Source organism: Dermacentor silvarum, chromosome 4, assembly GCF_013339745.2.
Source record: "Dermacentor silvarum isolate Dsil-2018 chromosome 4, BIME_Dsil_1.4, whole genome shotgun sequence".
Classification (NCBI taxonomy): Eukaryota; Metazoa; Arthropoda; class Arachnida; order Ixodida; family Ixodidae; genus Dermacentor; species Dermacentor silvarum.
In genome coordinates, this window is record NC_051157.2 from 126894334 (window position 1) to 126917193 (window position 22860).

The 22860-nt window shown below is 50.3% G+C and overlaps 1 protein-coding gene across 1 annotated transcript in view; it reads right to left on the reverse strand.

Moving 5' to 3' along the window:
- Positions 1 to 19091, reverse strand: part of LOC119448274 (uncharacterized) — a 40132-nt gene extending 21041 nt beyond the window's left edge. The window contains exons 1-3 of the mRNA XM_049666062.1: positions 18968 to 19091; positions 12958 to 13097; positions 779 to 852 (exon numbers count right to left, since the gene is read on the reverse strand). Of these exons, the coding sequence (XP_049522019.1) occupies positions 779 to 852; positions 12958 to 13097; positions 18968 to 19045 (292 nt within the window). The 5' untranslated portion in view covers positions 19046 to 19091. The remainder of the gene's footprint in view (positions 1 to 778; positions 853 to 12957; positions 13098 to 18967) is intronic.
- Positions 19092 to 22860: the final 3769 nt, after the last annotated feature.

Here is a 22860-nt window from a genome sequence, read left to right on the forward strand (position 1 = left end):
ATTGTTCCCGGACCCCTTCACGTTCGAGTAAGCGCCGTTCCCCATCCAGATCTACTTCTATGCCACCCGCAAAGCCTCCGACTAACAAGGTCAGCTTCGCAGAAGCCCTTACGGGCGCCTCTCGAGAGGGTCACAACACAGCTTCCCCACCGCCCACTAAAACTAATTATAACACAGAAATAGCTAACCTCAAAAAAGAAAACGCGATTGTGTGCGACCGAATTCACAAGCCCTCGCAAGAGTTTCGCGACCTCGAACAACCCAAAACACCCGCTCCTACACCACCCGCCGAAGCGTCCGCCTCCTCCAGCCACGACGCCCCACTGACACCGGCCCCCAAAAAGCGGGCGCTTCAAGAGGGAGGCACGGGCCAAGTGCGCTCAGAGGTTAAGGCCATGCTAGTCTCACTACAAAGCACGATGGAAACACTCCAGAACGCAGTCGAATCCATACAACACGCCCTTCTCGCCCTGGCAAAGCGCGTCACAAACATTAAACACCCCACGACCCTCTCGTCGAGATGGCACGCTGCGCTGCGTAGCTCCAACCTCGACGACCAACTCTGGGCGACCCACAAATCCTGCGAGGCGGCGAAGAGGCAACACATCGACGTCCCCACGTGGGAGGGCTAGGCCTAGCCACCACCTCTTGCTGGTTTTAATAAAGTTTATTCAGTCAGTCAGTTTGCAACACTGCTTCTCACTTGAAGCATTTTCACAATAAAACTATTTTAGTGCAGGTGTAAATCCGTTCTGTCAATACGAAAATTATCTCTCACCTGGCGTTCTGCTGACTGTCATCCAAGGGCCACTCCCATCATTTCCTAGGTTTGAGTACAGCGTGTGCTTTTTTCTGGAATGACATTGATGAAGACAAGGAATACACTTGGTGCACACTCCGAAATAAGACAAGGATTCGTTTTTTTTTTTTGCGAGCGGTTGAGTGATTCAATATTGAAGTGTCCGGTCTATTGTATGACAGACATATTTTTGGAAGAAACCATTAACAAACTGTTCTATTTTGCCACTTCAGCACTTATTTGAATGCACAGACATTACTTGAATGACATATCAGAACGAAATAGATTATTTACAATCGGTGCAGGGTCATTCCAAGCCAACTGATCCAGACTTTGCGCTCTACCATCTTCGATTTCTTTAAAAAATATCACGGCTTATTGCGTTACTGTGATAAACATTAACCCAGCTTGGTGTTGGCGAAAAAAAAGTTTTCTCGCCGTGGCCACCATCTTAAGTTTGCAAGTGGTCACAAAACCTGTCTAACAGAAAAAAAATGTACAAGATAAACATTTTTGCTAATTAAGGAGAAAGGAACATTTTTCATACATATAAAAAGATTGTTTATATACAGGGTGTTTGAGCGAACACTTTCAAATTTTTTTACAGGTTGCCTGTGGCAGATAACACAATTCTAGTTAATGAGCTGGTGTAGTCGAAGAGGCGGACATTACTTGCACACAAAATTGAAATGCACAATCGACTAATGAACAAAAATTTTGTTTTAGGTTTTGAACTAATTACCTGAGGGCCCGTATTGCATATTACAGATTGTAGCCGCGGAGTCCACTCTTTTATGTCGACTAACCCTCACGGGTCACACCTCCGCCACTCGACTATGCTGCCGCTATTGGAAGTTCCCCCCACCCTCATATTCTGTCCCACCACCAACGCACCGGGTGCCTCCTGCTGCCGTTACACGGCAGTCACTCCAGCTTCTTCATCGAGCCGACACGTGGAGCACGCCAGACAACAGACCTAGTTGCTTCTCCTGCGGCATTGCTGGTCAGTTTGTGCGCTTTTGTCGTCGTAACATGTCTTCGAACCGTGACGCCTTCGACCAGTTTCCCTAAGGGCCACAACATACCGCCGAGATGCACTGCCGAGATGCCACCGACTCGCCGCTGAGACCCTTCGATCGCGACCGCCGTTCAAACAGTCGTCGTTCTCCTTCTCCGAGTCGACGGTCGCTGTCACCTATGCGTCGTCGGCCACCTACTGCCGAGAGAAACTGAGTAGCACAGTTCCGGAGGCTACAACTGCAAGCTCATAGAACTTTCTAAGGCCTCAATTTTCACCGCAGAATGCCATTGACGTCCATGTCGAGGGAGCCTCCGCCCAAGCGCTTATCGATACCAGGGCCGCCGTTTCCGTCATGTATGAAAACCTTTGTCGCAAGCTGAAAAAAAGTCACGACCTCACGACCTAGCTGAAAAAAGTCACGACGCTTTCCGGCATGGCACTCTGCACTGCTAGCGCGCAACGCATTCGCCCTACAGCCGTATGCACCGCTCGCGCAGTCATCCAAGACGTTTTGTACATCATCGAGTTTTTTCTGTTGCCATCCTGTTCACATGATCTCATCCTCGGGTGGGACTTGCTGTCACGTCATAGTGCCACCATCGATTGTTCCCGCGCGCAACTGGCCCTTTCGCCCCTATGTGACTCGCTATCGGTCGGCGCCGACGTCAGTGTTCTCAAAGTCTTCGTTGGTGATGATACTGATCTACCTCCGTAGACGTCGGTGCGTGTGACCTTATTGTGTGCTGCCGTGCCAGACTCAACTTCGGCGTTTACGCCATCTGACATGCTTGCTGATCGCAAGGACTTATTTCTCCCGTTCGCCGTCCTCACTGTTAGGCCTGAATCCGCTTTGATACCCATCTGTAATCTGCACCGGTATCCAGTGACCATACTGCGCGGTGAGACCTTAGGATTTATGCAAGCGGTCATGTGTATTGAAGACCTCGTGCGCCACCCGTTTACCTCTGGACGCCATAACTTCCGTCTCATCAACACCGCCTTCAGCAGTTTTCGACAATGCCATCGTCGCAGACCTTTCGGCGCCTCATCGCACCCAACTTCTTTCTCTACTGAACGAGTTCGTCTCTTCGTTCGACTGCAAGCAACCATCCTCGGGTCACACGACAAATGCCTCTCATACTATCGACACCGGCTCCCATGCCCCCTTGCGACAGCGTGCGTATCGCTTCTCCGCAGAAGAGCGCCGAGTTATCACGGAACAAGTGCACAACATGTGCAGCGCGGCGTCATTCAGTCTTCTCAAAGCCCATGGTCGTCACCAGCCGTTCTATTGCGCAAAAAAGATGGCACCATTCGGTTTTGTGTAGATTATCGCCGCCTCAACAGGATTACGAGAAAAGACGTCTACCCACTGCCTCGGATCGACGATGCTCCTGATTGTCGGCAAGGTGCCGAATACTTCTCGTCTTTATATATCCTCTCTGACTATTGGCAGGTTCCCATGGCTGAGGCTTACTACCCAAAGACGGATTTCATCACTTCCGATGGCCTGTACAAGTTCAACGTTATGCCTTTCGAGCTCTGCAATGCTCCCGCTACCTTCGAGCACATGATTGATACCAACCTTCCCGGACACAAGTGGAAGACTTGTTTATGTTACCTGGATGACATAGTTGTTTTGTCACAGAATTTTCCGACACATCTCGCCCGCCTGGATGACATCCTGACCTCTCTCACTTCAGCTGGCCTACAGCTCAACCTCAAGAAGTGCCATTTCGCTGCCCGAAAATTCGCTGTCTTGGGTCACATTGTCTCGAAAGACGGCATCCTTCCTCATCCCGACAAGCTTTGCACAGTCGCCGAGTTTCCGAAGCCCACATCTGTCAAGGCCCTGCGACGTTTCATAGGCCTGTGCTCTTATTTTCATCGCTTCCTCCGGAACTTGACCTTTATCATCGCACCCTTGATGTAGCTGCTTAGCGCAAGCAAAGGCATTTCCACGTGGTCATCATCAGCGACAAGTTACGCGGGCTGCTGATTTCACCGCCGATTCTTCGCCATTATGACTGAACTGCGCGACAGATGTTCCCACCGACGCCAGTGGTGTTGCCTTCCATGGCTTTCCGTTGGGTCTTGGCCCAACGGAAAGCCATGAAGGAATGCTTAGCCGTCATTAGGGCATTGGGCAAGTTTCGTCCTTATCTCTACGGCCGTCCTTTCAGCATCATCACTGACCATCACGCCCTTTGTTGGCTCTCCTCCTTGAAAGACCCGCTGGGCCGCCTCGGCCTTTGGGTGCTTCGCCTGCAGGAATATGACATTCGTGTCGTATACCTCTCTGGTCGAAAGCATTACGACGCTCACGCGCTCTCCCACTCGCCGATGACACCTGATGTGGCTTCTCTTTCCGATCCTTCTCCGACCTCAGATCTGTCACTACTGACCGCTATTGACATGCCCTCCGAGAAACGCAAGGACCCATCGCTTGCCCTGCTGCTAGACTACCCTGCCGCTCCATCGGTCGTTGCTTCAACGCGGACGCTACGCCGTCAAGCAGCCCACTTTGGCGTGCGAGACAGCACCCTCTACCGCCGGCATCCTAAAAACCTTCACAAGGGTGCGTCAATGATATTACTAGCGTGGAATGTACCGGTTTGTCCAGCAGTACGTTCGATCATGCACCACCTGCTAACAAAGCAAAACTCCCCCACTGCGCCCTACTGGCCCACTACAGTCGCTACCGCGTCCTGCTCGACCGTTCGACTGCGTAGGCATCGACGTCTATGGCCCGCTTCCATAGAGCGGAGATGTGGAAAACGCTGGATTATTGTTGGCGTCGATCACCTGCCGCGCTACGCTGAGACCGCGGCTCTTCCAGCCGCGACCGCGCGCGACGTTGCCATGTTCATTCTTCGCAACTTCATTCTTCGCCACGGTGCTCCTCGAGAACTACTCAGCGATAGGGGTCGTGTCTTCTTGTCAGAAACGATACAATCCCTCCTTCACGAGTGCCAGATCATTCACCGGAAGTCCACAGCGTATCACCCCCAAACGAATGGTCTCGCGGAGCGCTTCAACCGCACACTGGGCGACATGTTGAGGATGTACGTCTCGTCCGACCACACCAATTGGGACACCTACTCCCACTCGTTACTTTCGCTTATAACACCGCGACTCAAGGGACCGCCGGTTTCTCACCTTTTTTTCTCTTGTATGGACGTGTGCCTTTTGGTCCTCTGGATACTGACCTGCCTCCGAGTGCACAATTATTTCAGAAGTCGGCCGATACGCCGAAGATTGCCGCCAGCTGGCTCTTTCGTTGACCAGCGAGGATCAGGGGTGTCAGAAGACAAGACGTGACAGTCATCAGACCACGGCCACCTTCCCTGCCGGTTAGCTTGTTTGGCTATGGATACCACCTCACAACCCCGGCCTGTCTTCTAAACTACTTGCGTGGCACCACTGTCAGTACCGGATCATCGACGCCTCCTTACCTGATGATCCTGCCATCGACTTTCCCCATTCGGCCTCTTAGTTTTCTGCAATTGAACTGCGCTTGGATTACTGTCAAATTCCGATGTACCCAGCAGACAAAGAAATAATTGCGCTCGTTGCTCTAGATAACCTTTTGAATTTCAATGCCATGGTATTTGGGTTGTGCAATGCCCTTACAACATCTAAGCGATATATGAGCACAGTTCAGCGGAGCCTAATCTGGGAAATTTGCATCTGCTACATTGACGACGTTGTAATATTTAGCTGAACATTTAGTGACGCTAATCAGCGTCTTTATGTTGCCTTGAAATGTCTCAACAACGCTGGCGTAGTGAAGAATTCAAGGAAGTGGTACTTTTGAGAACGGCAAACATTCGTGTTATGTCACCTTGTGAGCAAAGATGGCTTGCGGCCACATTCCCAGAAGGGGACGGCCGTTGAAGAACTTAAAGTGCCAAGATCTCTGAAAGAGCTCTGTAGTTTCTTGGGACTTTGTTTCCACGTCCGCCGTTGCATACCGGGATTCGCCCACATCATCCATCCTTTGACATGTCTGCTACACATAGTGTTCCATTCAACAGGAGTCCTCAGTGAGGCGCGTCTTTTCGCCAACTCAAGTTGTTGCTGACCTCCCGACCTATTCTCTGGCACTTCAGTCATTCAGCACCAACGGCGGTTCTTACGTATGCAAGTGATTTTGGCATCGTTGCCGTTTCCTTACAACATAATGGTGACAACCAAAAGTTATCGCTATGCTAGTCGCTCCTTGAACAAGCATTAACGTAATTTATGCTGTAATGTAACCAAAATGCATTACTGTCCTTTTCGCTGTTCAGTGGCTTTGGTTCCGCTCGTAAGTACGCCTTACGGCAACCTTGAAACGGGTGATAGACTAAGGATTTACGCATGTGTCTCAAACGCAGTGTGCATATGACTAAACAACAAAACTCAGTGTCACCGATGCGATACCAATCTTAAACATGAAATGCCATCATTCCCGAGTGAATTTTGAAGTTAATCGGCACTGCATTCTTAACATTGCACTTGCTTAATGCTGACAAGCATAAACACAAAGCGCCACTCAGATTACTAAATTAAAAAGCACGTTGGTGAGCCTTTAGATACACTTTTAATAATCTGTAGACAGTGCAGGATCTGGAAGAAAAAACATGAACGCACTTAGGACTATCGCTGCTCAAACCATCGCAATCGGAAAGTAAATGTATTTTTCTTCAAACAACTTACCATGTCCTAAAAAAAATTCGACCCAGACAAAAAAAATCATCAGACCTCATCTAAGAATGACGGTCGCCGGTAATGCGTTTAGCATTAAATCAACATAGCGACGCAACGTATTGTCACAGTCAAAACCAGTTGTGTATGAGGCATGTACTGCAGCGGGACTCGTCTTTCGTGCTTCCAAATGAACTCTCAGCGCCGTCTAGCGGAGCCACTGCGAAACCTGCGTGTGACGTCCGAAACGCATGGTACGCCGGTGCCTGCGAATGCTGATAAATGCGTAATGCGGCAACCCGGCTTCCTTGTCGCGCTTCTTTTTGGACGCACTGCGCCGTCTGGTGGTGCTGCGGAGAAGTCCGTGCCTGGTCTCCAAGACAACAAGCTTGGCACGCTGGTTGTTCCCCACTGAGAATTGTTCCCTCGCTTGCCGCACGCCCAGTAGCACACGTTCAGTGACCCAGGTTTCAGAGATGTTCTCTGAAGAGCGGCACCCACCTAGCGCATTCACGGCGCAGCGCGCTATAGCGTTGGCGTGTAAGACGTTCATCGAAAGGCCAGACATACTTATTGCATGAATGAAATCAGCAACTCATTCTATTCAAATGATTGTACAACTGAAAGATTTATATGAAAGAATCGAATTTTTTTTAGAGATTGCTATCCTTGTGAAGATTGACTGTGACCTGAGCAGCGCTTTTTAAGAATAAAGAGGCACTCTATCGTGTTCCGGAAAGTGTCTTCGTCGCCGTGAATCTAGAAGCTCAGTTGGTTGTTGGTGTTTTTCCTGCCACTGGAACGCTGTTTTTGTGGACAGTTTTGGCGGTCATAATCACTACTGGCGCCTATTCTGACTGCGCTTATTATGACTAGGCGCCTCTTCTACTGGCGCCTAGTCATAATCACTACTGGCGCCTCGAGAAGTCCAGATTTCAAGGTTTCGCCCTACACAAACCTACCAATACCGTCTCAGTATGGGTGCCTGCTATGGCCCTAGTTTATAAGCTCCAAGAACTGCAACAGATACAAGTCTCAGAAGAATGTGTCCTTCCAGTCCAGGCATACCTCGCCAGTGGTACTAATTTAAGGCGCTATGTGGTTAATGGTGTTGGCCATGACGAAGAACCGGAAAAGCTCCTGCAGGAACTATCATGTCCTACGCACAGGTTCGTCGCTGCTCGCTACCTAGGTAGCGGTCGTACGTGCCTAATCAGGCTTCAGGGTCTTAATTCTCCACCTGAACGTATCCTGTACTACGGTTGCGTATTGCGCCCGCGCCCATTCAAACCCTCCGTTGTGTACTGCTACTCCTGCTTTAAACAGGGACACATGAAGCCATCGTGCCCCTTTCCACCTAAGGACGACAAGATGGAGCCTGACCCATCAGCATCCTTTCAATGCGGCCTATGCCAAACAAATATCTTGACATCACTTCACCGACATGCCCTACGAAGTTGAAAGCTACTAAGAAAGCTCGACAACGCCGCTCTGGGCAGCAACCAAGCACCTCTCAAGGCTCATCGATGAAACAAGTCCCTGTGTACAACCGTTACGCCGTTCTAGCATCGCTTGAAGAAGACGCTAGCCAGGTGACAACAGCAAGTACAGCGACAAGTGATGTGGCCAAACCTACATATAGCGCAGCCGTTAGGGCGTCCGTTTCGCGATCACAACGGCAACGGGCGTCACAATCGATAGAAGAGACGCCGCCTCCCTTGGCGAATGAAGAATTCCAGATCGACGCTCGCCTCGCCACTCTCGAAATGGAAATCCAGCGTCTCAGGGAACGCCGTACACTGCTCCGGCGTCGTCATGACGGAGCGCGGACACCACAATCGCCGTCGACATCCATTCCTGCTCACGTGGTTAACCCAGCATCTATGCCACTGTCTCTTTCACCCCAAGAACTTTTGCGCTTCGTTGCGCAGCAGCTCCAGCATCTCACCTCGGTTCTAGTGGCCAACCTCAACCTGTGATGGCTGCTACGTCTTCGAGTGCTCCAGAAGGCATTTTACAGTGGAACTGCCGCGGCATCGCCGGGAAGGTCGGAGAGCTGCGCCAGCGTCTCAGATATGGGAAACTGCGTGTTTGGGCTCCTGCTTCAAGAAACTAGCGCCCTGCCACCAATTTCAGGATTTGTGGCGTACTCATCGCCTTCAATGCTGGACCGTAGGAGTGCTACGCCTGATGTCCCTCCAGGAAAGGCTGCCGTTTATGTACGATCCGCCCTTTATCAGATCCGTGTTGATCTTTCACGGTGGTACACTTTATGGCAAGAAGTCGTGGCCGTATTGGTTCGTCTCCAACCCACAGACGTTATCATCGTTTAGTACTGTGCACGCCCCTACAGTGGTCGTGCGGCTCGGTTGTGTCTCGGCTGGTTGGCGCACCTACGACAGAAACATCCTGGTTGCCCCATTATAGTAGCATGGGATTTTAACGCGCTTCACACCCATATGGGGTTACGCCATTTCCAGTGCGCGTGGTACGTATGCGCTGGACACATTTATGGACGCCCAATTCACGCTGCTTAATAATGTGTCAGTGCCTACTCGTCGGTGGGACCACCCTCGCGCGCCGCCACACTCACCGGACCTGTCTTGATGGCTAGGAAGGACGACCGTCTCAAGGTCATGTGAACCCTACTGCTGGGGAAGTGACCACCATCCGATTCACCTTGGCTTACCTTCGGGCGGAACAGGCCGCCTTCGCCGGCTGTGCCGAGTGGTGGACTGGGATCGATACAGGGCGATATCGGAAAGCACTGTATCCAGCTTCATGCAGGACCCGTCCCATTGTCTTAGTGAGGCATTAGTTGAAGCAACCCGTACATCGTGGATGGATGAATCGCGAACCACTCCAGATTTGCAACTTCTGCGTCTCTGGGCCTCGCGCCGCCAAGCAGAACTTGCATCAGAAGGTGACCCTTCATCAAATTCCCTCCGGTTGGAGGCCCAACGTCTTACTGCAGTAGCTCGGCGCCATGAACACCGCTTAGAACGTGGCCGCTGGATAGACTGGTGCTCTTCCCTCGGCCCTTCGTCGTCCAATGCCTCTATTTGCCGCACCTTCCGTGAAATGGAACGCGGCCGGCGGCCTCCAGAACCTGCAGCCTGCGCGCTGTTAGCATCTGGCCAGACACCAGCAGTATTCGCCGAAACGGTCGCCCACACCTTTTTTCCGGCTTTGGACACATCACCGCCTCCTTTCGTTGCTCAAAACAGCCTTCCCACGGACGCAGCCACGCCCCCTACTCTCGCCGACATCGAGGGTATACAAGCTGACTTCACTATGGCGGAATGTTTAGCGGCAATAGACCTGTCGAAGCCAGGCAAGGCACCAGGGCCGGATGGCATACCGTATGAACTGTATAACAACACGGAAGGCAAGGTTCTCGATGTGCTGTTAGGTGCCATAAACGAAGCTTGGGCTACAGGAGCCATTCCTGATTCTTGGCGTCATGCAGAAATGGACCCTATTCCTAAACCCGGAAAGCCCCCGGACAATATCGCTTATATGCGCCCAATGGCGCTAACCTCAACGTTAGGCAAGCTGATAGAGCGTTTGCTTGCGACACGTATTACATGGTGGCTCGAGCAATACTCTTGGTACCATCCTGGCCAAATTGGGTTCCGTCCTCATCTGGGCACCGAGGATGGCCTTGAGTACCTTTCTTCTATGGTTCTCATCGTAGGCCGCTCCCGAAGAATTCGCACTATCCTGGCAATGGACATCCGCAAAGCGTATGACCATGTGAGTCACGAAGCAATTGTTCGAATTCTCCATTGGCTTTAATTCCCCAGCCGTGTCTGCTCATTCGTCCAAGCCTTCCTGCCCCCTCGCACCTTCTCCATTCGCCTGGCTGGCCACGCAGCTGGTCATTTTGTCGCACATCGGGGTGTCCCACAGGGATCTGTGCTCGCACCAGTCCTTTTCAACATCTCCCTCCTTCCTCTAGCTTGGAAGCTAGCGACGATACGTAACGCACAATACGTAATGTATGCAGATGACATCACCGTTTGGTCAGTTCATCCTGAAATCTGCCGCCAAGAACAAGGGCTTCAAGAGGCCCTGAACGTAACACACAACTGGTGTGCTCAGATAGGGCTTCAAATTTCCAAGGACAAGACAACGTACATGTCAGTAGCGAACAAGTATGGGCGCCGTCTACTGGTACTCCGGCCTCTTCTGTTAAATCTGGATAAGCAGCCACTACACGAGGCTTCAACTCTCCGTGTACTCGGCCTTGAAATGGATGCCTCCGGATCTGCGGGACCATGGGTCAAGAAGGCAAAGCAACAAACCGCAGAAACGATACAGTTGATACATCGGATTGCGAAGAAATCTGGCGGAGCGCGCACTGACATGGCTCGCCTTCTTGTCCGTTCCGTACTGCAACCACGACTCGTCTACGGAGCCCAGTTTCAAAACTTCACGAAAACAGAATGGGCTCGCCTTGAGGCCATTAATCATGAAGCAATGCGTGCCATAACTGGACTGCCACGTCTAACTCCGCTGCCAACCTTACAGGCCAAGTCCCAACTCAACACTCTTGATGAACTGGTGCACCAGCGTCGATGTGCGCACGCCCTTAAGCCATCGAAGCTATGCTCGGCTGCTGCACTTGCCCGGTACATGGGACATGAAATAGACAACCCAGATTCTACGACACCCGATGTAGCTCCTTGGAACAGGGTACAATTAAGTGACAATAAGCCTCTTGGTCGTCTGCATAGCCCGGTTCCTCGCCAGGCTAACGCTCAAGTTTCCCGACTTCGTCGCACCGATGATAATCAAGACGATTCGACTCTCGTAGGCATACACTGACGCCAGTGTTAATGGTACAACGATTCACACAACTCTCGTGTGCCCATTGATACCAGAGGCAGGCCAGACGTGCTCGTATGCTGCCGATCCGGCACCGCCGGCTTATCTTGCCGAGCTTGCCGCCATACAGGACGCCTTGGCCGCGTTGCTTTCTTTTGTTCAAGCTGCTCGATATTCTCAGCTCGTCGTTCGCACGGACTCGACTCAAGCCATCCACGACATACGTAGGGTATCTCGGTCCTCTCTTCTCTCGGATAGCATTCACCGTATTGCTGACACTACGAATTTAGTGATACGCGTTCAGTGGGTGCCTCGAGAAGCCCTGCCGGGTCTACTTGAAGCAGATTTGGCAACCCACCCTGAGAACATAACGTAACCACTTCCGCATTTCCCTGAAGACGCCTGCGGACAACTGCTCCGGGAAAAAGAAAACCTCCGACGTACCACACGAGCTCTTATACCTCCGTGTGGGTCAGACCTCCCTGGTGGGTTAACCCGCCGAGAGGAGGTTACGTTACGGAGGCTGCGTGTCGGGGTCGCACTCACCCCGTCTGTGACCGCTCTCTGGGCACAACAGTACCACGGTCCCTATGACACATCGTGCCCATTTTGTGACACTACGATTCAAAATGTGACAGTGACACACCTATTATGGACGTGCCCAGGACTTCACCTAAGTCATCTCCGCCACCTTCGAGCAACAGGCCTTCGGCCTGGCCGCCCACCCGACCTTGAACGTTGGATTCATGGACCGTATCATTGTTCACTTCTAGATTTTTTGCATGAATCAAGTCTGTTCATGTATTTTTGATTTATTTTGTATTATGTCTAAGGGCAAGCTTTCGAAATAAAAAAAAAGAAGCTCAGTTAGCATGTAAGGCCGAACATTCGTCAATGACTCAGAAAGAACGGCTCACTCAGTTGAATGACATGGCCCCCAGGTTGAGTGAATTTGAATGAATACTTTCTTCTGTTGTTCTACGGGAAAGAGCACGCACTGCAAAACCGATTGCCCGCTTCCCCCAAATAGCAGTCGCCGTTGTCTGTGATGGCCTCGGCACCTACTGGCAACTATATTCGTGAAACAATAAGAGATGGGGTCAGTGCAGATGAGCATCGACAGGGGTGAGGCGGAATGCGACAGCCTTGAGTTGAGAAAGGGGAATGTCGTTTAGGCAACCAGCGCTATCTGCGAGACCGTATTCGTATCCGTGCTGCGCTGTACTGTTTTCATTCATTTTTTTTCACATTGCCTTCATAACCGCAGTACGGATCACTCATAGCAGTCCGGATTGTAACCACGCAGCTGCAAAACGGGGAGAATCCGTACTACGTACGTCCAAGCATTATCCTATGCTCTAGCACCCAGCAAGGTGTAGAATAATGAGGGCGTGCTAACGCTCATTGCACTCTCTGTGAATGTAAATCGTTCACCTGTAAATACAGTTCAACGTACTTGTTCAACGTTTCCAGCCTACTACTTCACCTCCGTCAAGCCACTTCACAGGGACCTTGTCCCTCAACTCAACTGGAAAGCAATCATTGCTGCCTTTATTTGCAAATTAGAAGAATTGTGTACATGGCCTTGATTATTGATGCTGAAAAAAGGTATACTTACTCTTTACCATCTTGCTTGTACCCTTGTTCAAATGTGTAATGCTCTCGAGTGAGCGATAGTTTTTGGGCGTAGACGCAGCTATGACCTTGCAAACTATATGTTCGCTTCGTCAGCCAACTCTTCTCAGTTGTGTTCAGTGCCTGGGAGGAAATATTCATAATCCAGCTTGAATTTAATTAAAAAATCAGCATACTTCTCATGCACTTTTCTTCACTCTTTAAAAATCCTTTGTTGCTGGTAGGTTATAATAGAAAGGTTGATCGACTTAGATAAACTGTTATTGTGACCATAACGCTTAAGTGATGCTTAAAAACGACAAAGACTGGCGCTGGCTTTAACTGATATGTCGTTCCAGAAGTGATATATTTCTATCGACAACATAGCACCAAGCGCACCGAGAGAGTACCAATGACAGCAGGCCACGGCGGCCGATCGGGAAGGGGGCGAAATGCGAAAACAGCCCTGTACTTAGATTTAGGTGGGCGTTAAAGAACCCCAGGTGGTCCAAATTATTCCAGAGCTCCCCCCCCCCTCCCAATACGGCGTGCCTCATAACCATATCGTGGTTTTGGCACCGTAAAACCCCACGTTTTTAACGTGCAGCATTGCCGAGATAGGCCATTTCCCTTTCACTTAGAACTAGTGCACTGCACGGGCTTGGGCTTACCCGAAAGCCCGGGCCGGGCCGGGTAGCGCAGTTTTTTTGCGGGCTCGGGCCGCGCTCGGGCACGCCATGTGCCTTTTGACCCGGGCCCGGGCCGGGCTCGGGTTTTCTGACGCGGGCCCGGGCCGGGCTCGGACTTTATGGTGGTGTGATGTAACGTGGAACGCGTTATCCTCGCGCGTCTCGACCCTGAAAAACATGTCTTTTTCGGTCTCGGGCCGCGTTCGGGCTGGTTTCGAGCCGGGCTCGGGCCGGGCACGAGCCTAAGGTAAAGGGGTGGCGGGCCGGGCCGGGCGGGTAACGTAGATTATTTTCCGGGCCCGGGCCGGGCCCAGGTTTTGCCATAAAACTTTTGGTCGGGCTCAGGCGGGCAGCCCAACGTAAAAACGGGCCCGGGCCGGGCCCGGGCTGAAAAAATCGGCCGGTGCAGTGCTCTACTCAGAACTACAGACGGGGCTGACGGAGCTGGCACCTGCTTTTACAATCACACTAGCTCCAACAGTTTCCCGCATAGCGTTATCCGCATTTCTGCAGAGGCCGGAACATTCTTTAAACAAGCGTTCACCGCCACATTCACCCAGTGCAATGATACATACCCATCCCGATATCGGTTCAATTTTTTTCTATGGTCCCTTAATCAATCGTTTAGGCCTCTCCCGGTCTAGCCTATGTACGCGTATCATTTACCGCACGAGAACGGAAAGCGATAAACCACCCCTTGTACGCCGGGCAGGAAAGGAGATTGGTGCTTCTTGACACATCCGCGGTGCGTCTTTACAAGTTAATCTGTAGCTTTAGAAATTCATGACAATTTTTAGGGAGCACAAAGTACCACATCAACTTCTATCTTAAAAGGGCGCACTTTTTTTAACCAATATGAATATCTACTATGTTGACGCTGTCGCGAGCTCTGGCGGAAACGTAGTGTTAAAACACAGGGCTAAATTCGAAAAAAAAAAACATTTTGTAAGTAAGTGCTGTTTGCTTTTGGTCGGCCACTTCGTCTCACAATATGCCTGACGTGAGTATTGGCTAACACCTGCTCGTAAAAGCTCTAGTGTGAAAACTGGGGCGCTATAACGTAAAGTTATGCCCCATTCTGTTTTTATTCCAATCTCATGGCGTCAAGTGTACGTAACTGCTGACGCAAGCCCGTCAGCGGTAAGTATAATAGTCATCTAGCCTGCTTGAGTTAACTAGACCTAGTTACATGCAACGGCTGCGTGCTACCGCTAGACACCTGGTGGAATACAATGCAACTGCAATGCAAAGTTAACACGTATCGAAGCTACGCGGCACGCATCTCACATCGGGTGACAAGTGGCACAATACGATGCTAATGATGATGAACAGAATGATTATGATGATTTATTGGCATCCATTTGAAATGGCGTGGTGACAAACAGCCACCTAGCCTGTTTGATTTAATCAGGTATGCCATACATGTTTTTGAATGGGGAGCATTTCTTGACGAACACTTGCCACTTTGACAGTATCTATTTATCTATCTATCCGCCTACGTCTTCGTGCTCTCATGGTCGAATCATTAACTTGGTATTTACCAAAATTGGCATAGCATTACAATAGTGTATGACGAACATAAATGATAGGTTATGACATGAATATCATGAAATGTGTGTCATGTAGGTCATGAAACAGCTGCCGACGTCTTGGTGCTCTCATGGTCGTTGCGTTAACTTGGTAGGCACCAAAATTGACATAGTATGACAACAGTGTATCACGAGCATAAATGATAGGGCATGACATGACTTTCATGACATGCGTGTCACATAGGTCATGAAACAGCCGCCTAAAATGACAATGTTCCACCGAAAAAAAATATTAACACTCAAAAACCACTGAAGTGGGTTCGGACGTGGGCACTAAGGGAAGGAAACACTAAAGAACGACAGTAGAAGTCATTGTCATCAGCATGACTTAGCGAAAATGACAATGACCGCGAAAAAAGATATACTCAAAAACCAAAGTAATGGGTCCGGATGTGGTACTAAGTGAACCAAAAGGCTGATGGTCGAAGTCATAGTCATGAGCATGACTAAGGCTTTCGCCTTAAGGTCTCTTAGGCCTAGCTAAAGCGACTCCTAAGGACTCATGACATGACTGTCATTACATGGGTGTCATGTAGGTCATGAAACAGCCGCCGAAGTCTTGGTGCTTTCATGGTCGTTTCGTTAACCTGGTTCCCAAAGGGCGTGGGTTCGGCCGGATTTTTCATTCTAGCGTATTTAACACGAAAGTGTTTTATGCTGGGGTCCACCATCAACTTCCTGTAGCGAATCTGACGTCAGCGCGAACGCGTAAAATATGTTCTGTCTTGACAGGGAGGGCACCGCAATCTAGGAGCGGTTAAACGAAGTACTGCATCATGACAGTAACGAGCGCCGACAGTGAGTGTTTCGGCAGTCTAATCCGTCTCAGCGGAGCGGAGACTCCAACGTGTTGTAGGCTGGTGTGGGCGGTGCAGGCCTTCTTCTGAGGTGACGACGCAATTTCCGCACATGGTTTGTCTTTCGCGTCCGATTAGTCTGCGACGCCCCGTCGCTACGGAGTGCAGCTTCAGCATGCATCAGCAGGGCTTACACGCCACCTACTGCTTCGCTTGCGATGGCACCAACTAAGAAAACTGCTGCAGAAAGGCAACAACGTCGACGGGCGAATTTCGCTTTGGTCCAGCGAGAGAAACACCAGCGTGAAGCAGAACGCCTTCGTACGTTCGCGGCGCACGCTGCAAACTCTGCTACTCGCATTCCAAAAGGTGAGCGCGTCAGAACACAACTGGCTTCCCAAGATACTACGTAGCCGGACTAAAATGCTCTTACTTTCGCCGCAGCAAATCGGCAGCTAACCGCCGCTCGACAGCAGGACGCCGCCAGCCAAGCAAACCTGCAACGCCGTCGTCTACCAGTAAATCGTGAGCTTTTCGCTGCAGCGGACCGTGAGTTCACGAAGCACACATGCAACAGCTTCTAGAAGGCAAGTTTCACTTTCCTGTTCTACCTATTACTATGAAAGAGGGGTAAACCATATCCTTTTATACATCTACTTAATCTTCTTTTTCGTCCTGAAGACAATCCAATCATTTCTAGACAAGGTCTCGGAACCGCGTCCGCGGCGGGTGCTCAGACCCACTAAAAAGACGTCGGACTCGAATCTGATTGATTTGATGATAAAGTTTACGTTCTTCTTCTTGGCCAATCCCCCATAGTGGGTAGGAGCCTGGCGATAGCTGCAACGGACAACGGTGGCGCTGGCCAACATCGCCAACTGAAATGGTTATTGGAAGTAGCCCATAACAGCTTACGTTGTAAGAAAGTTTAGTTTTCCTCTATGTATTAACTCATCTTCAGTGCTTACACATCACTTTGACGCGCTGAGTATCCGCGGTTTTATGACATCGCGCGTCAGACATGTGAAGTATGCGTGGCCCGAATATGTGTTTAATAATCGTGGAAGGTTAATCCGGAAAAAGGCGTAGAATCGGAAAACCATTTTCCTTTTTTTTGGCCTAATCGTGCATAACCAGTGTGTACACGTTATCTTGAGATAGCCCTTCATTCTTTACACTCAGCCACGATGCATGTTTCCGGCGTGGCTTGCAAATATGCAGCTTAGCATGGGGAGTCGACTGGTTCAGGCAGCCAGGTCATCGTTGGTGAACCGTTCAGCACCCAACCAGCGGCCCTTGCGCGCGGTACTGACTGTTGCGTGCTGGTCGCAGGTCTCGAAGGCGATTATCCCGTCGCATTTGCTTTCGAAAGTAACTGACCCGCACTGATACGCAGTGCGCCGGCGTGCTGAATCGTCGCTTGCGTCTTCGCAGCACTTCCGCTGACGAATTAAGGGTCGCCGATGCGCTATAATCGGCCAAGCTGGACGAAATGCCGTAGGAAGGTTGAAAAGACCGCATTTCCTGGCAAAGAGCCGAGACATCAATCACAGGCGAAGTGCTTGCTATGTTCAGCCGGTAAAGTGCAGATGCGAGCTTTTCAGTGCTTGCAACAGGAGACAGCTGTGTCAACACCACAACTTGAGGTGTCTCGCGTGTCTATTTACAGAGACTTGGGCTGCACGGGCAAGTCTTTGGTAATGATGACATCAACCGCATTGTCTGTGTTGGGGTCTTTCAGCGAGACCTCACTTAGCATAGGGCGAACGCCTGCGCCTTCCGACAATGAGTGTTGCGAAATGTGGAAGCGTTGTTCCGGGGAAAAGCATCCTGCATTTCCTGTAATGACCTAGTGAGATCCGTAGCGCTTGACTAAGTCAGCACTCCCAGAGTTTTCTTTTTCTGGAGACTATTCTACATTTCTCTGGTCAAGAAGACCCTTCAATTACTCTGACTTTGCGCCGTGCTTCAAGCTACGCCGACTGATATGTCTTACGACATTTTCCTCGCAAGGCCACGTTTTAAGCATTACAATCACAGGCCGCTCTAGCTCACTCGGCGAGCTTAGTCTGTCCCCGGGGAAAATGTCCTAGCACTGCACGGCGAAGCCAAGGAAAGCAGTTGCAGGGCGCGCGTTAACAGCGCAGGACTGATATTTGCCTGCAGTGGCTCCTTGCTTGACTCTTACCTCCATAGCTACATTTATATATCTCCTTAAGCACGCGCACCTATAGTAGCATTAGACTGCCCGATTTTCAATGATCCACTTATACTGGTGTAACAATCTTAGTTCACCAGCAAAGTAGATGATTTAGGGTTTGAGAAGAAGAATACGATAGACCTATACTGTCTGGAGCTCGCAGTATGGTGGGCGCTGTGATAGGGAATGGGCGCCACACTTCCTGGAGGTTACTAGGGTTAGCACGAAAGTAACAAATTTGAATACTTTTATGTGTTACTTCGCTAAACTTGCATTCGCAGAACATTACCAGAAAGAAGCCTTCTCAGGTAATTCGGCGCTGCTTTCGAATTTAGTGATACGGCAGCCCAATCATCTATTTGTTCCTTTCGTTAAGCTTTTCTACTGTATAGTTGACTTATGTGGTAGGTGTCAGTGTTACTACGCCACTGTGGCGTGATCATATCCCCGACCAGAGGAATTTGCTCGACACTGTATTCTTCAAATAATTTAGCACCTAGGAAAGCATTGTCATTTAGTGAGGAAGTTTTTCATCGAAAGAAAAGCGGCCACCGAGAAAGCTCGGTCGATCTCATTATAACAAACCCATTACTCATTGTGCTCAGCCTAACAACCTTTAAGCAAATTTGAAATTGGGAGATAACCAATGATAGTATCAATTCTTTTTCTCAATTGAATTGATGAGAGACAGTAAGAGGAATAACTATGTGACCACTATATAAAAGCGAAATCCGCTCACTTCAAGAAGGTCCTCAAAGGAGACTGCTTGTGTGCCGATGAAAAGTCCGAAAAGGACTAGAAACCCAAAGTGCTGCATGATGCCTTAGAGAGCCTGCGCTGGACTTCCAGTAACTGGTCTGATAGCAAAACGTGAGGGAATGAGGCGCTTTTATACAAGGTACGAAAGCTCACAAGAGAATTTGTTGTTGGTTTTTTAAAAGATTTCGCGACAGCATTTCAATGACAATTTCGTCAAAAGGGCAGCTGACGCACTTGCTTACGGTAATCGCAGTCACTTCAGAGTCCCCTTGACGAGCAGTCCCCTCTGTCATTCTGATCGAAAACAATATAGGTACATATATTATCTCTAAGCAGTCATTACCTCCTTGCAAAAGGTCACCCAGCTTCTATGCGAACGCTTTCCGCTTAACGGGGCTCTTATTTATGAAAGCATGCGTGTGAAGGCTTTGTCGTCAAATGTACTAGACGCAAAAAAAAAAAAAGCGTTGGCAGCATCACCATTCTTCTATAAGGTTTCTTTTCATTTACGTTTCCTGACATAATAATTATGCGCTATTTATTTACATCGGAGGAAATGGCTTCAACACCGTACGCACGATTGGCTCTTGCGCGCTGATTTTGTCGAGCTCGAAATCTTTAAAAAACTTTATTAGTGTAGCTCATTCCATCGCTTAGTCGATCACATGCAGTGCCTTATACTCGGAACTTCAGCTGCATAGTTTTTTGTCTGTAGCTTGTGAGGACCGCCTTCTCGGGATAAAACTGCACAGCCGATATTACACTCGCGTGTACATTGCACTGATAACCGAAATATCATTCATGTGAAAGGGTGTTAAAATACCCATGGAGGATTACTTCGGTAAAATCACTCAAATTAACTGTGACTTCCTTGCTGATAAGCCGTTGTTGCCTCGCTTGCTTCACTTCATCGGATAAGCTTTTTGAATGGTGCAGATGAACTATTGCAGTTTATACCCGGTGAGATACAACTTTACAATATCAGCACGGACTTAGTGGCTCCGGGTTCCACCTTTGACCTGGATTTTACATGGCCCATTTTATCCTAACACTTCGGCTAATACAGCACTCAACGCGGACATCTCGCAAATAAGTGCCGCTTTCGACCCTACTAGAGCGTACTAGATTGGGGGAGTGGGTCCGACGAAGGCTCCCCACTGAGGCTTTTTTTATTGAAAAGTTGGCGGCGCCACCGTCCCTTTCTCCCGAATGAGCGGCCCCGCGCGCCGGCCAGACGCTTGTCGCGTCGGAGACCATACCGCAGCTGCATGGAGCTCTGACAGGCGGATACTCGGTGGCGGCAACACTGGTATTAAGGCGAAAACCTTTAATGGCTCATACTCGCGGCGTCCGACCGTCCGTCTGTCCTTGCCCTGGAACGGTGTCAGCTCTGGCCTCTCCCCCTCACACTCTCTCAGCAATCAGGTGATGGCACAGTGGCGGCGTCCGACCGCCCGTCCATCCGTGCCCTGGAACGGTGCCAGCTGTGGCCTGGAGAAGCGTGTGCAGTCAGGTTGTCGGCTGGGCTCTTTGTGGCTTGTGTGTACTTGGCCCCAAACCTCGGACAAGAAGCATCCATTGCCTATGTGAATCGCATCCTAACAACAAGTGTGAGGCATCGCCCGATTGTCGTTGTCAGGGATTTCAACCAAGACGCTTGGAACAGACATACATTTGTCAGTTGTCTATAAAGTTCACTAGCGTTACAGTTGGTCACACTGACGACAAAAAAGAAGACGTGGCATAGTCAGTCGAATGGCCACAGGCTTTATCCGAACACACTTTGGAATTTACAAAGTGTCCTTCAATTTTTATTCCTCACCGATCTTTTGTAAATAAAATGGGAAAAAAGCGGCGGAAAGATTGCAAACGGAGCAACAACGACGTTGCATCGAGCAGATGACAGCTACTAAGCCCGTGAGCTCGCCTCAGCCAATTAGCGCTACCGAAACAGCCGGAGCCAGAGTTTACTGGCCGGAGATTCAGAATAAGGCGACGGCAGCACCGCCAGAATTTCAATGTTTTTTCCTTCGCCTCGGCGCTTGCCAAGGCGTCCGCTGGACCCACTCCCACAATCAAGTACACTCTAACCCTACCCAGAAGATTCTGCTGCCGTTATCGAATTTAAAGGGTATCGGAAGTCTGCTAGTAGACGGCAGGCACTTCAGCATAAGTGCTGCCTTTGCTGGCAGTCGCTTCCATTTCGACCTTCGCTGGAAGGAAACTGCGAACATCTAGGCCATAACCGGTAGCAAGCACTGAAGCAACTGATCTCACGCATACCGAAAATAAAGCACAATTTCTCGTTCATCATATTGTTACAGGAAGAAAGCAGGCCCACGAGTGTAGAGAAGGTATATTTACAAGCGATGTATATGGCGTTCAGGCAACGGCCAGAGTCTTCGTCTCCCTGTCTCTTTAGTGTCCCCTTCTTCTTTCCCTTCACCGTAACATCACCCTCCCGGTGGGGTTAGCTCCGTCCCGGTGCAGGTTATGGAGCGTCGCTTAATGGGGGGACATAGGGCCTGAGCCTGGCGACGTGAGCAACATCGCTGGTGACGTTGGGAGGCACTGAAGGCTGACCGACTGGGGCGATCTCGTATGTCACGTCGGACTGTTGTCGGAAGATCTAGTATGGACCAGAATAACGGGAAAGAAGTTTCTCCGACAAGCCGACGCGACTTGAAGGCGTCCAGAGAAGGACAAGGGAACCAGGTGAAAAATGCTGGTCTCGGTGCCGAAGGTCGTAGCGTCGCTTTTGAGAACCTTGCGAGACTGTGAGGCGATGACGGGCGACCTCTCGGGCCTGGGCGGCTAAGGCAATAGCATCGCGAGCGTAACCAGTGCTGGGTGATTGTACTGCGGAAGGTAGCAACGTGTCGATCGAAGGGCAAGGTAGGGTCGCGGCCATACAAAAGGTAAAATGGTGAGAATCCGGCTGTGTCGTGACGGGACGAGTTGTATGCGAAAGTGATGAATGGTAAAGCGACGTCCCAGTCGCGGTGATCGTCGGAAACGTACATGGCAAGCATTTCAGTTAGTGTGCGGTTGAGTCGTTCGGTGAGGCCGTTTGTTTGAGGGTGGTATGCGGTAGCAAGTTGGTGTTCTGTAGAACAGGAGCGGAGCAGATCATCGAAAACCTTCGATAGAAAGTAGCGGCCGCGATCCGTGAGTAACTGGCGAGGGGCACGGTGGTGCAGGATGACGTCGTATAGTAAGAAGTCGGCGACATCTGTAGCGCAGCTGGTTGGCATCGCTCGTGCGATGGCATATCTCGTGGCACAATGTGTTGCTACAGCAATTCATTTGTTTCCTTTCATGGAAATCGGAAAGGGGCCAAGGAGGTCGAGGCCCACACGGAAGAAGGGCTCTGTAGGGATATCAATTGGTTGAAGCAAACCAGCAGGAGGCATAGCAGGCGTCTTCCGGCGCTAACACAGGTCGCAAGAAGCGACATAACGGCGCACAGAGCGATAAATGCCGCGCCAGAAGAAGCGGCGTCGCAGGCTGTCATAAGTACGAGTGATGCCTAGATGTCCAGCAGTAGGAGCATCGTGAAGTTGCTGGAGCACGGCCAGTCGAAGGTGCTTTGGAACGATTACGAGGAGCTCCGGGCCATCAGGACGAACGCTACGACGGCATAATGTTCCATCGCGCAAGGTGAACATCCGCAGGGACGGGTCATTAGGCGAGGAGTTTAGGCGTTCCATAAGTGTGCGAAGAAGAGGATCTTGGCGTTGCTCGTCGCCAATATGGAGAAAGTCGGAGAGGGATAGAATACTGATGTCCGAGTTTGCATCGGTATGGTCCGGTTGATCCACGGGATTGCGGGACAGGCAGTCAGCGTCTTTATGTAGGCGTCCTGACTTATAC